Source organism: Lonchura striata, chromosome 1 (genome assembly GCF_050655825.1).
Source record: "Lonchura striata isolate lonStrDom1 chromosome 1, ASM5065582v1, whole genome shotgun sequence".
NCBI classification, from domain to species: domain Eukaryota; kingdom Metazoa; phylum Chordata; class Aves; order Passeriformes; family Estrildidae; genus Lonchura; species Lonchura striata.
In genome coordinates, this window is record NC_140703.1 from 103,826,059 (window position 1) to 103,841,203 (window position 15,145).

The following is a 15,145-nucleotide window of genomic DNA, read 5'->3' on the forward strand; positions in this document are numbered from 1 at the left end:
TCCTTATTGATTTCTTTGATATCAAATACAAAACTGAAATAAAAGAAACCACAGGTGGCCTCGGCAATTCAGCTCAAAATCTTAAGCAGAATGTAATCTAATTTTGACTTGGGTTTTGCTCACTCTTGACAGTAGCTGCTCCCTGAGCAGTAACCAAACTGGCACTTTCTCAAATACTATATGAAAACATTTCTGCTTCCAGTAGAGGCTGGTTTTAATGCAGAAACAAGGGATGCAATTTTAGAGGCATTCAGTAGCAATGTCCCTATGCACTGAACAGAGAAGTAAAACACAAGGGAAAGTAGGTTTACTTAGCAATTCATATTTAAATAGCTTTGCATGAAAAGCACAGATGCAGAACGTAAGCCTATTTAACCAAGACCCTATTTAACCAAGACGTGTGAAAACACTTTATGATAAAGATGATCAGTCTTTTATCATCTAAATAGTTTAATCCTGGAAAAGTGTTTCCTTTTGCAGACAGGCATTTGGGTGCGTGCTTTGGGGCACGTTTTTTGTTTGTTCTATTAAAAGTATAAAGGGCTGTTAAACTTTTGTCTTGTTTCAGCCAATGCTATGATCAGGTATGGCTTTATAAGCAGAAACTATTTGAAGTCAGGCACTTGCCCAATTATTAGCAGGATTGGAAACATTATTTTTGTAGATGTTTGCAAAATAATGGTTTTATTAGTCTACCCTTTACACATAGGAATGCTAACTATCATCCCATAAAGATCAATAATTTCTGGAACTGACACCTTCCTATCAATAGTCTGTTTTTCCATATGTGTATCTGCACCTATATATATATATATAGGTGTCACATACACAGAGTAAAAGTCAAAAATATACTTAATAATAAGTAAACTGGAACCCTGGTAAAAATAATTAAGTCTCAATGGTGCACTGGGATTTTTGTTCTACATACTCTTTGGGTATGACAGGGCTGACGTTAATAAATCAATCAAAGCCTCTGAGAGTTGTAACATCCTTGTCTAAAAACCTGTTTTTTAAATGAATATAGTATTTTTTTATAGTCTGCAGTTTTAATGATTTTTTTCTAAAATATTCAGAATAGCACAGAAAAGACAGTGTGCTTTTCAAAGATTTTAAATATACTGCTATCTGAAACAACTGAGTTCATCATTGATTTTGTTCTATCCTGTAAATTGCCATTTGTTTCATAGTACTCCATTTCTTCCAGCAGCTACATAAATGCAGCTAAAAACATACCTCAGTGGTTTCAAAGTGAGGAAGTCACATTTTTACCTGGAGTATTGTACTGCTCAGAAAGCATTAATGTACTTCTGCTTCTGGCTAAAGATGACTGTGTGGGAGTCAGCAGTCGAGAAACAATAAAATTTTCCACTGGACTAAGATGCATGCGGTGAGCTGAAGGATGGGAGCAAATAAAATAAGATTTAAAATGTAAATAAATAAAACAATGTTACATTAAAATAACTGAAACAAAATGATGAAATGATTAAATGAAATGACAAAAAATTCTTGAACTTTCTGAGATTTAAAATACTTGAAGATAATTTTCATTCCCTCTGAAAAAAACCTTATCATTTCTCCACTGTTTTAAGTTTCCCACTTATACATTACACACATTAAGGTTAAGATCATGTTGTATTTTGTTTTTACTTAGAGGCATGTTCCATTCTACAAAATGGTTGCTTTCATGACTCAGCACAAAAAAAGTTTGTCTTCTTCCCCAGCAGGAAAGGTAAAACACTTGGTAGATCAGAGCAGCTGCTCACTAATGTGCCACCCATGCTGGGACTGCATTTGAAATCTGCCATCTCACCATGTTATGTAAGTCTTATTTACACAATATGCCTGCATTACTTCCTACTCCATAAATGTGTCAACTATATAAGACATATTTATAGGTGTTCCTATGACATGTATATATAGCCATCTGTCATAATAACCTCAAAGCTTCTGATTAGCTTAAGCAATTCAAAAATTAAAATAAATTTACCTTCTCTTTTTCATTCCAGAAACAAGCCTTCATAATTTATTTCAGTAAATATATTTTTCCCATTAGACTTAAAGGGGATAGAAAGAAATAAGCAAACACAAAATAAACCTAAAAAAATTCAAAGAGTTCACAGTGAGATAAACTCTTCAGTCCTCTTTATAGTGTTTAGCAACCACTAATCCTACAAGATGATCATCTTTTGTGGAGCCACTTGAGGATCAGAGTTTCGTAAGAAATCAACAGGCTCTACAACTCTGGTCACCAGATTGAAGTCTCCCAGGTGGCTCATGAGACGTATGCCTACATATGGAACATCCTATATCTACTGCCAGGCCACACCTTTGCTTTGCTTCTTTTTCCTTATTTTGATAGAAGGCCACAAGCAGTACAGTTATAGGAAATTGCTGCAGTCACAGCCTGTACTTATAACCCAGTTTGCTGGAGTATCAAAATTTGGAAAAGGATCAGTAAAAAGCTCATAGCATTTGTTGCTGGACTATGATCTCCAGCATGGCAGCACAGCCTTGGGACAGGCTGCAGTACCATGTTATTAATAAAGAATCTCTCAGATGTTTGAGTTCCTTTGAATAACAGACATAAACAAACCCCAGAGCTCTATGGACCAGAAGTGCTTTAAGCAGAAGGAGAGTTTATGCTGGCAGGAGACCAGCACGTTCACTTGCCTCTGTCGGGGGAATGCGTTATGGCCACTGTGGAGGATGAGAGGCGTTTACTGATCGGCGACTCCATTTGCTTTGGCAGATTCATTGTAGAAGCTGAAAGTTTGTCACATGCTGCAGAGAAACGCATTGAAGATATTTGTATTCACACCACAGTGTTGATAAACTCAAAAAATTAACCTTGCATCTGTACTCGTGGCCCTTGCACTGATCACAACACTGAATTGGCACGAGATGAGCTCTTTCTGACCACTGAGGACCAGCACTCTATGACACATGCTTTGGCATGCAACTTTTCTGCTTGTGAATTGTGCAGTTTCACAACAGCCTATTTTTTATACTGACACTGATAAATAATTATATATCAGCACAAGCATAAAGTTGTCCAAAGAAAACAAACCCCACACAGCAACTCTGAACTCATCTTCATTCCCCCTCCCTTCTACCTTCAGTCTGGAAGAGTTGAATTTCACATCAGACATTACTCTAATAAGAAAATTATATAACCAACATTTGTGCTTCTATATAAGACCTCATTGTTTTAATGACTGAGCTGGCATTAGCCATTTGGCTTTAACATTTTGTGCTTGAGAAGAACTAAAAAAAAGGGACAGTTTTTTTTGTTATATTTTTCTTCTGAAACACTATTTGATAAAATCTGCTTGAGCATAATATCCATTTTCTACCTTAGGATTTATATTCAACTGAATGAAAGAGGAATTTTACTCAAGTATTAGTACAGATTACTAGTACCTGATGATCACTGTATGATACTCAGAAGCTAAAAGCACAGATGCTTCGTCCCCTACATTTGAATTTTATTTCTTTCAAAACCAAAAATATTTTCAGCTAGAGACATGTATGAGACCCTAATTCCACACCTCCTAAGTCACTGCATTCCCTGTTATGTCCATCAAATCACTGCCTTAGTGGGGTTTCCAAAATTTGCCTCCATCTACTACAGTAAACAATGCAATTCACTACATTTCCTTTTTTAAAAAAAAACAGATATAATGCTGGTATGCTGCAAAACATCAGTTGCACAGGCAAATACCTTTGCACATGAACAACAATCAGTAAAAAAATTGAATCCGTTTGCACAGAAGTAATAGTTCTGTGAGATCATAGACAGAACAATATTTACTGTGAATTCTGCAGGAGTAATAGCCAAGCTTGACTCCTCCTTTGGGGGAGAGAAAGAACCTACTTCTCAAAAGCACAGGCTGTGTATTCTTTTCAAAATGCCAAGTACATTTGCAATCAAATCAAATCACATTTTCAATTTGAAATCCTATATGCAATCCACTTGTAATTTTGGACAACTCATCTACTTCAGAGCCCTTTTATGGGAATAACAATTAAAAAAATAAAACACAAACCCCACAAAAAAAAACCATTAAAACCAAACCTGAACAATTGAAAACATGGTTGCTTAAACAAAGTCAACCACTTGAATTTTTTACAAATACCAGCTTGGTCAAACTTCATTCTAGGAAGCTGAAAACATAACATGGCTGTTTGCATCAAATTCCCTTGTTTTCAAAATATTGCAGGAGAAGGCCCTTAAGATGGAAAAAGAGGGCCTTTTTTTGGTCTTCATAACACATTTTCTTACTGTGCAACTGCAAATTTTCTCAACAGCACCTGTGCACATCCATTAGAACTATCAAGTATGTGTAATTACACACACACACACACAGAGCACCTGCAGAATTAACAAAGATGAGAATCTGAGCAGGAGAAATCTACAGTTACTGAGAAAACCATGAAATGCCTCTACTGTGCTGGAATGTGAGGCATGCACTGCTCCACCATGGCAAATTAAAAGGAAATTAAAAGACACTGGTCTACATCACTAAGGGTAATGCTGTAAAGTATCAGGCTGAAATGATAAGAAAACAGTGGTTAAGAAGAACAAGATCAGTGGATGGATTACAGTGATTAGAACAGTTATAAACAAGACATGATGGTACTGTGATTCTCTGAAATACCATTGAAGGAATCAGCAGGAGCAGTGGAGGTCACAGGGTCTGGAGGAAGGGTGTTGGCAGCTAAACCTAGAACAGGGGGTGGGGTATTTTCTGATTCACCTACACAGCAGAGAAATCAGAGCAAAGAGAGGTGAAAGAAATTACTGAATAAGTTGGGGGAGCTGGAATTAAGCACAAACTGCATCACAAAGAAAACTGGTTTCTTTCTCAAAGTATAAGAGACTTCATTATTATATATATAATTCCCTGGCTTTTTAAAATGACATATCATGAAAACTATGACATGAAACAGTTTGTCTTTTTAAAGTTAAGTATACTTATACACTATTTAAAAGAGAGCAATTGTTATATTTCATCAACACCCAAACATGGATGTTTTTCCCTATAACATCAGTTTATTCAAACTTGAAAAATTCAAATAAATTATATGATTTAAAAGAGAAAACATGCATCTTTCTGAAATATAAAAGCAGCACATGACTCATTATGTAATAAAAAGAATTTCCTCTGAAGCCAAAGCAAAAATAGCAGTAACAGAATGTACGTGGGGAAAAAACTCAAACTATTTTAAACTTCACATGCTGCATAGTCATCTAGAAATTCCCATCAGGATTTAGAAATACCAAACAAAAACAGAACATCTTTTTCAAGCCTTAGACAGCACTCAGTCGTTTAGTGAATATTAAATTTGCTAACTGTGTGCATGGGAAGACAATGTGGAAGAAGCTATTAAGGGAGACAGTGCATCAATTCTAATTTTAGCATTTAGCATCTCCCAAACTGATTCTGGTTACTCTGCTAGAATTATCTACATTCCTAAACTTCAGAGGAACCTGTCTCCACAGAAGGTATTAGGGAGAGGAAGCCCGGCAAGCAAGTACTTATTCACGCCCCAAGGCAGTAGCCCCTGCGGTACCACCCTGACTATAAACCCATCATACTTACTATCTCCACAATCTCATGCATTTTGCACTTCCAGATCTGCAATGCAGGCAGCCTGCTTCACTTACCATCTCTGCCTCCTGAGCCTGCAGCCAGTGCTCCTCCCCACGACCATCGCTTCTGTTTCTGCTCCAGCTGCTGGCTGCGTTCGAGGGACCGGCGCATCATGGCTTCTAAACGTTCCTGGTAATTTTGGTACAAACCCAGACACAAATCCCAGTCAGTTCTCTGGGGGCTTCTTCCCCCGCCTTCTGGAACCAGGCTAAAAATACACAGTCCCCCTGTTGCTCCACACAAGATGCTTAGAGGAGCTTGCTCACAATGAAAGAAAAAGAACTGAATAAAGAAGGTATCAGCATGCTACCTACCTCCAGATACAAGTATCCTTTGTCTGCAAGCCACTGAGGTCACTACAGAGGCCTAAGTAAATAACACAGGTTGCATCACTGCCTAGCATCTGCTCCTGCTGGTGAGGCTGCTGCTGTGCTCTGGACTTAATTTGTATAAGAATAATGCTCGACAAGCATTAACTCCTTCTTGTCTATGCAGACATCAGATTTTTTCCCATCCCTTTCTGAGCACAGTTAAATTGCTGCAATGCCAGTGGCTCCACCTAGTCACTCAGATAAATGATCGCTTCAAACTCAAAGTAGGTTACTTTGCAGGATGCCCTACTTATTTATTTATTTTTACCAAAACTCCCTCCTTTCTTCTTTTATGTTCCTTAAATCGAGGCATTTGAGATCTTCTGGGTTTTTTTCCTTCTCTATGTATTTTATTTTAGCATGCCTACCTCATACTGCTCCAAGATTTACTTTTTTTCCCCCTGCCACCCCCATGTTCTTCTCCACAAGTTAGGATTTTAAATGGGAAGAATAAAATTAATTTTTTATCTCCCCAAATCTTGCTCTACCTTTAACTTACAGCTAAGTTTGGTCACTTTATTCCTTTTCCATCACCTCTTGACTCTCAACGACCTTCACTGAGTTTCATTCCCACCTCCTCCCTCTGCTACTTTCTCAATGATTTATTGTTGTGGCAATGATCCCTGCACTTTTTCTTTTCCTCCTTTCAAGCAGATAAAATGTGGTTCTCCCCCTCCCACAATTTCATCATCTAACAGCTTCTTCCTTCCCTCCTCTCAGTACCTCACTGGCATCTGACAGCCTCCTCACCCTCACATTTCAGCAGCCCAACCCCTACTGTGAAAGATAAGTCTACTCTTGCTGTCTCCAGCTCCAGCCCAGGGAGTTTTAGCCCTTTGATCCTATTAGTATTTTTGGTGTTATTCCTTATTACATTTGCTATGTTCTTTTGGCCTAGTATAAAACTCCTACTCTCATCTACTTCAAACTGGATCCTGCAGGCTTCTGTGATTACATCATACCCATTTTGATTTTTATCAATCCCCTGCCCTATCTCCAATATCTTTTGGCAGCTCAGATAAATTGTGTGGAAAACCCTTCATATATCTCTTGACCAAATTACTTTCTCTCACTGATTAATGCCTTCAGTCTGGCTTTCCTGAGCTATTTTACCAAAAACATTCAGTCTTTGTCTAAGTGTGTTTCCTTCAGGCTCTGTACTGGTGGTGAGCCAGTTGTCTCTGATGGAACTCCTTAAGCACATCAGACCCTTACAATCCAGTTGTCTCCATACTTTTATACATGTACCTGTAAACTTTCTCTTACCTTCCTGGGTTTCTGACTCTGATTGACTTTTTACATTGCCAGATGTCCCCTCATCATATTTTGGTTATCTACAATATACTTTTGCCTCTTCCATATCTTTGAAGAATCCCTTCTACTACCATGACTTGCAGTAATTTATTTCTGAGTTCATTTTTTCCACCTCATCAAACCCTGCTACCAGTTATCCATCAGTATCAACATCAAGCTCTCTTTAATTGTATCACAAAATCTTTAAGCTCTTTTCTAATTTTATTACAAATCACTTGTGCTATAAAATATTCTGTCACCCTCTATACAAAGAATGAAAAAAAGGAAATTCTTGCACCCTCTATCATCCCCAGCTCTCCTGTCTCTTACCTTTTGGCCAGGTGACCCACCCTGCTGTTACAATTTCTGCTGCTGTCTCCAGGAAAATGATCTTTCAGCCGTGTTGTGAGCCCACAGTCTGTCAGGTAACATCATTCAAAGACCACTGAGAGCAAGCAGCTGCTTCCCTGCCCCCTCCCCCCCTTCATCCCCCTCCTCTGCTACTCAGTGCCATCAGTGTCCAGGCAGGCATGAAAATGAGAGCTCAGCCTCTTCCCTTCTCCCTACAGAGCAAATGAAGGAAGCATCACAAGGCTCAAGCACAGCCTCTTCTGCAAGAGCACAGAAACCCCCCACAGCTCTGAACACCCCATTCGGTTCTTACACACACCCTGCCTGTGAAAAAGAAACAAATCTTTTTCCACTTTCTGGACTCTGCGGTCAGTCCTCTCCGCTTTAGTTTGCTACAGGTTTTCTTTCTTCTCTTACTACCTGATGATACAAGCTTCACATTTAAATCCTGGATGTGCAGGCTTTGCATTACAAATTTGTGCTTTTTTACTTTGAGCTCCCCACATCTCTAACTTAATTCTGTTTGAGCCCCTTTTCTTAGTCTTTCCAAACCTCACATATTTCATCACCAGTTCCTCTCTGCAGTGTGCCTCTTTTCACCACTTTCTTCTACTATGCAACTTGCCTTAATCTATCTTTCTACCCACACCCTTTACCAAGGAAAAGCACCCTCCCATTTCTTTCTCATTAAAGCATACTCTTACATAGAACCTGTTTTTTCCATTTCTAATGAATATTGCTATTCATTAATAAAAAAAAAAAATTAAAGCAGTCATGTTTCAATTATTTCTGTTTGCTGTCTTGTTTGGGGCTTTTTAACAATGCTTGGAGTAAGCAATATTCTATAGTTTGCAAACCACAGAATACACTTACAACTACTATCAAAGTATTGTTTCAAGAATAAAATCCATGCTGAAATAGATTAAAGAAATTAAATGACATTTCATACACATTTGAAAGCCCATGCTACCTACAATCTGAGGCTGAAATCTTCAGATACATTATTTGGAGACGATCATTCATTTTCATTTGCAAAGAGCCTTTCATTAGAGCACTATAGAATATAATTATCAAAACTCAAAAACCTCTGCAGATATAGGTTAGATAAAGAACAATACAAAGGCTGCTTTTCACAAAGAAAGCATAGTTATTAAAAACATTTTAACTTGGCACAAAACTAAGAAGCCAAAGAAAATAATAAGACATAAGCAAGCATAGCATAAACAACTCCTACATTAATAATTTGTTCCATGATGAAAATTAAACCACAAGACAAAGCTTTCCTTCATCAGCAAACAATGCAGAAAACCCTTCCAGTTTATGTTATAGGCAAAGCACCTTCTTGAAAACATACCAGACTATGTGATCTCATTTGGGAACTCTAACAGCTACAGATAGAGGAAACAATGTCTGCTCTCAAGATATACTGAATTTTCACAATGCACAAGCACTGCATGTAGGTTAAACTAAGAATGAATAAAATCACAAGAGAGAGACATCTACTGCTAACATCTAAAATATACATTACTTTCCAAAATCTAGTTACTCATGCAAGTTTTCCTCAGCCTGAGCAATAGAATAAGCACTTGTACTGTCTGAATTAAAAGCAAACAAAACCCCGCTCCTCAAAACTCAGTCGAATTACTTGGTTTCTCAAAAATAAGTTCTTTCCTTTTTTTTTGTAAAATATAACACAGATGTGACAAGGAAAAATAATGTTTCAAGTATTATGACTCAAAATAATTTATGCAAATAATTATAAACCAATCTCCTTATATCTGCAAGACAAACATCTGAAAGAGCCCCAAACCATCTCTTCCTCCTCACTTTATACACAGTACTGTATGTAAGTAGCTCACTGTTTCCTGAGATTATCAGTTGGCTTAATCTTTGGAGTGGAGTACAGGAAGTAATTACAGCTACAACATCTTGAGAGTTTTTCACTCTTTTGTGTCTAAGCACATTCTTTTTACATATGTAACAAATAGTGCACATGCACCAAAACAATCTCTTCCCAATAACCTGTGTACAGCTAGACATCTATTTACAAGGTATTTCCAAGTTACATGGAAGTTCAAGACAGGAAAGGGAAAAGAATTACTTTAACTGAGAAAGTTACTTTTGTCCAGATCCCTGTTAAGATAAACTTTTAAATCACTTCTGTAGAACAACACAGTGCTTTATTCAAGGCTGCTTTTACTAAAAGTAGTGCACAGCTTTAAAAGTAATCCAAAGAGAAGGGCAGTGATACTGAATACCTCTGTAGATAAGGAAGATGCAGTCAATATAGACAGAATAATTTCTAAACATTATTTATTCAGTTCCTTCTGAAGAATCTGACACTTTCACTGTGCTCTGCAACAATCTCCAACTGCCCCTTCTGAAGAATCTGACACTTTCACTGTGCTCTGCAACAATCTCCAACTGCCCCAAAGAACTCTGACAGAGTACCTTGATTTCTACCAAGAGAGACCTAAAAAACACCATCCCTTATGTGGCACTGTTGAGGGGGAAAACTAAGCAAAATAAATCAAATGTTAGCCACTTCTTTAAGAAGTCCTTTGCAAGCAAAACAGTCAAGCACAGGATGCTCTGATATAGGAGCAAACAAATCCCCACCAGTTTGTTAAGATCTATTCCTCTCAGACTCTTTGAGAGGCAACAACAATAGTTTGTACACAGAGATTTACATGACCTCTTCCTACCATAAATGTGCACTACTTTCTGCTCTGTTTAAAAAACAAGGAAAATTAATTCAGGAAAACTATAAAGGACAACCAGTAAGGCAGAGAGCAAGGAAGAAAATCTCTCTAATTGTCATTTCAGACACTTGATGAGCAAGTAAAGTGGGTACTCCAGTACCCAGCCAGTGTTAACTGGTGTTGAAAGGAGAAACACTGAGAAGATGCCACAATATACTGGCTTACTGGCAGGAGCACATACACCCTCATACCCCAGGTGGTTCAAAGCTTTTCCAGTAAAGACAGCCTTAAATGGCCAAAATTACTCACAAGCCGTGAGTAACTTGCAACGCCCAGGGAGCTGCAAATTCATCACCATCCTTACTCAGACCTCCACTGTTATTATGCACACAGAGGTTGAGGGGTTCATCACAAGAACAAGGGAAGGTGAGGCTGAACTGGCAGACCCTTTAGTAGAATTCAAACAGAATTTGAGAAATGAGGAAAAAGAAAGTATGAAGGGAAGCTAGGAGGTGATGATGCCTCCTATTCCCACTTTCCTTCTCTCACTCTCCCCTGTTCTCCAGATTATTCCCCTGTGCACCCTCTTTTCCTTTGAGGCTCCTGGACTTTTTCCTCTCACAGGTTTAATCCATCCCCAAATAAGCAAGCATCCTCACACGTGCAGTGTCTTGGGGAGCTGGAACAGGCCTGCTGGAGCTTGGGAAGAGCATCACAGTATGCTCAGCCTCTCATGCCCACCTCTGGGGAAGTGCAGGAGGCCACTGCAGGAGATGGGATCGGCCCCTGCTGAACAGACACCTTGGGTCTGACCTGTCACTGCCCTTTACATCCAACAACTCTGCTCTCATTTCTTCTGCGAAGGCAAACCACAAATGCAGGGAAAGCTGGTGGATACTTGCTCTTCCTACACCTCTCCGCCCTTCTGTCCTGCTCTGCTGAAAATTTTGAGGGCAGGGTTTTGGATGTTTTTGTAACTTGCCCCTTCCCCTTACAACCCTCACAAAGGGAATCGATTTTCTTAGCTGCAAAAGGTTATTACAGCAGGAAATGCTGGAGAAGGAGCACAGGACTTCAATGCTGTTACCACAATAGAGGGATCTCCTACCCTTTGTTTCTGCTTTTTCCCATTTTTCTTCAAAGAATTTGAAAGAAAACACATAAAATATTTTTAAATTAATTCTCTGCCATTACATAGAAGCCACAATGAGAATGTTAAAGTTGAACGAGAAATGACAGGATACAATCTTTTCTTCAAGTAAAGTGAAAAATCAAACAAAAAATTCAGTGAACAACTGTATGTTATTGTGAAATCATGCAAAAGTGTTTTACCTGTTTTGCAAAGTTATTCTGATGAAAGGACAGGGCAGAAAAATGGAGGCTAAGAACTATGGATTTCTAAAGCTTTTTTTTTTTTAATGCAGGAATTGAGGAAATATTTTCTTTTGGCTTTTTTTATTTTTTTAATCACTGCCTCCTTTTCCAAAAATCATTAATTCTTTATCAGTTGCGGGTAGCAGTGCTGGTGTTCTCCATATAATGTCATGCAGAGATATACACACACATCCTGCATTCAGAGAGCTGTACCAGAAATTGGACTCACTAGAGCAAAAAAAAGAACCTTAAGTGATCTCAGCAGGGAGCACAAAATAGATGAAGGGCATGAAGATGCTTAAAAATATCTGTTTCTGTTTTATGTTAGAATTTAAAAACAGCCTAGATTCTTCACTGCTTTAAGTACAAATTTCTGAGTTTCTGTCACTGAGGAAAAATGGAACAACACATTATTTCTTTTTCGTGGACAGTAAACAGAACAACAAGAAGAATCTTTCCCTTTTTGGAAACACTCATCTTTAAAGACTTCCTTCCAAAAAGCTGGTGCTTTATATTTGACAATCAGAGTCCCAGATATGTTAGCAATAGTAGATGACTATTCCAGGAGATCAGACAAAAATTTTGAAAAATTGTTTTGGAAACTGTTTTTGATGTACAGTGGTAGACTACTTACAGCTCTGGTGATGTGCTTTGCAGCTCCTGCAGTAATTGCTCACATGTCTCCAGTCCTGCTCCCACCCCCCATGGTTTAATGCGTGTCAATATTCAGCCATGTTCAGCGCTGCCATACATCTCCCAGCAGACCTCACCTCCTCCTCTTTGAGCTTTTGTCTCCGCTTCTCTTCAACAGCTGCTCTCTTCTGCTCCTCTCTCTGCCTCTGCTCCTCCAGTCTTCTCCATCGCTCCTCCATTTGCTTTTCATACTGAAGTTTTGCTCTTCTCTCCTTCTCCAGTATCTGCTGCTCCCTAGCAGCTTATGCAGAGAAAAGGGTGCATTTCACATCATGCAAATTTTCTTCCATTTTAAAATTATTTGGTTACATGAAACAATAGTGCAAAACAACAAATACAAGTATACATGATTTTAGTCAGTTGAGATTAAAAATATAGTGCACAGAAGTACAGAAATTATTAGTTAATCTAAGCAACTTGCTCAATAAATAAATAGGGAAGCCCTTGTACACAAGGTGCTAGTTTGTACCCCAGTGTACAAAACAGTTTAGCAAATGTTTTTAATGTATCAAGTCCCTTTGAAGCATAAAGCCAAATTATTTTTTTAGACAGGAAATCAGCTCTATATGTAGAAGCAAAAGCCTTTGGGACTTCTTTAGAAGTGTGCTTCTTGTTATGGAGCTGCCTTTAAAACAGACACTCGTAAACAACATATTCTGTGTTTTCTATGGAGTTTTGAAAATACATCTTTCAGCTCCTGATTTGGTGCTACATCTTTACCCACTTCTGCCTCTTCACATAAAAAAAAAATTACTTCTGTACTGAGGTTTTGCCCAGCTGTTTATTCCTACTAGAGCAATAATCTTCATGGGACATTACCCTGATGTTTCAGAAACTCGGACTGCAACAATACATACTGGACTGTTGCTTCAGGTGTACATATGAGAACAAGTAGCAGGAATTAACGTGGCAAATTGAGAGGAAAAATCCATTTCCCATGCACATGTATTCCATAAAAAGGCAACAGAGGAGTTCTGTAAGCATGCCTATATACACACAAGCCTGTAGTGTCACATAACAACACACATCTAGCCAATATCAAAGAATATTGCTAGGCTAAAGCTTGAAATCAAAAAATGCCAGAATTAACACTGTTAATACAAGAGCTAGTCCTTCTTCCTGCTCACTTATGCCTCTGCTCAATTATGCCTTTGTTTCTTCAGTTCCTGTTTCCTTGTGCAGCACACCATCATCCTTCTAACTCTCCTATATTATCTTCCCAGTGTTCCTAGGATCTTGCCCAGTCATTCCAAATGCCTCTTCTCAGATCAGCCTTTTCCCCTCAGTTCCTGTCCCCAGGGTCTTTAACCACACCTGTGACTTTCTGTCCCTCTTAGCCCCACTCCATCCTCACTCCCCTGGGTTAAAGCCAGAGTCTTCCCAACACCAGATCCTTTTCCAACATTCAATTTCTTTCCCTTGAATACAGAAACCTTCTACAATACCTCCTCAAATCCAGCCTGCTTTCCAGAACACCTTCTGGCTTATTCTTTTTAGAAATACAGTTGATGTTGTCTTCCCCTTTTGTCCTATGAAAATCTACTAATCCTCCCAACACAGACAGGGTAGTATGAGGGGAGTGTCAGTGATGCAGTGAACCTGGATTGAATGCATTAAGTTCAGACTTGTCAACAAAGTTACCTCGGAGACAGTGGATAACAAGTGACCAGGCATTAATTATTCCAACTGCTAGCCACATCAGGTAGAGCAGGTGACAAAGCATGCTGAAGTTCATAAAAACCAAAAATAAAGTGAGGTGTCCAAAGATTGTGCTAAGATTACCTTCTGAGTAAATAGGTGAAACCTGGGACTGATTCTGGACAGAGAAGTAAACAATTCTGTCATCATGGACACACATAAAATTCTTGTTGCTTAATTTCAGGATGCTAAACCACTGATTAATGAGTTTTGGCTCAGGTGAAAAAGTTACTTCCTATTGCTATACAGTATCTGCCGACTCCTTAAAGATCTGACCCTTGGGGGAACATGCTGCTTTTTTCTGAACTTCTAAAAGAAAATTCTCACAATCAAAGTGTGACCAAAATCCAAACTCCCCATTACAGAAATGGTCTTAAGAAATATGCTTTCAGGAGCCATATATGATGTCTGGGAGAAAATTGCAGACACCACCTTCCAAATCCCCTGGGCCAAAATCTCCAGGTTTCCGTTTCCTTTTCATCTCTTCTATTCCAAGTCCTTTCCAATCTAATAATTATATCACTTCCTTGGGAACCAGAAAAGAAGGGATAATCAGGAGGAAAGAAGAGATAGCCTACACTGAGCATACCTGGAAGAGAAGTAAGTCCCAGATAGACAGAAGCTCGGGCAAGGTTAAGTCCCAAAGAGCAGCACATTTTCACCAGAACTACCAAAAGGAATCATGCTGACCAAGCCCATGGTAATGAAAAATGTCAAGTCACCAGTCTCAATCCCCAGACTTTGCAAATAAATGGTCAACAGTTTGTTTATTTATTGCAAGAAAAACAGTAGTTTCCTATGATTCTTTTGACAGGTGCCCATACTTGTTTAGTTGACATTCCCCAAAATATATGCTTATCTTAAATTTTACATACAATCATAAAACACTGACAACTCCTTCTGCTAGGTATTGTCAGGTTATCTCTAGGAATAGTGCTACTGATCTTTCTTGTCATTACAATGAGCAAAAGTGAAGTTAACTGTTTAACACTTTATATACACAGAGGGA

At 38.5% G+C, this 15,145-nt stretch overlaps 1 protein-coding gene across 15 annotated transcripts in view; it reads right to left on the reverse strand.

Moving 5' to 3' along the window:
* MAP7D2 (MAP7 domain containing 2) overlaps positions 1 to 15,145 on the reverse strand; it is an 81,175-nt gene that overhangs the window by 20,459 nt on the left and 45,571 nt on the right. For 3 of the 15 annotated variants that reach the window (XM_085559413.1, XM_085559447.1, XM_085559439.1), the window contains 5 exons: positions 12,516 to 12,679; positions 5,669 to 5,783; positions 4,659 to 4,757; positions 2,671 to 2,781; positions 1,270 to 1,392 (listed from right to left, as the gene is read on the reverse strand). In XM_085559413.1, coding sequence (XP_085415539.1) covers positions 1,270 to 1,392; positions 2,671 to 2,781; positions 4,659 to 4,757; positions 5,669 to 5,783; positions 12,516 to 12,679 — 612 coding nt within the window. Of the gene's footprint in view, positions 1 to 1,269; positions 1,393 to 2,670; positions 2,782 to 4,658; positions 4,758 to 5,603; positions 5,784 to 5,968; positions 8,914 to 12,515; positions 12,680 to 15,145 lie in introns of those variants that run through there. The other 12 variants (XM_077781636.2, XM_085559430.1, XM_085559473.1 and 9 more) reach the window with 9 other exon arrangements.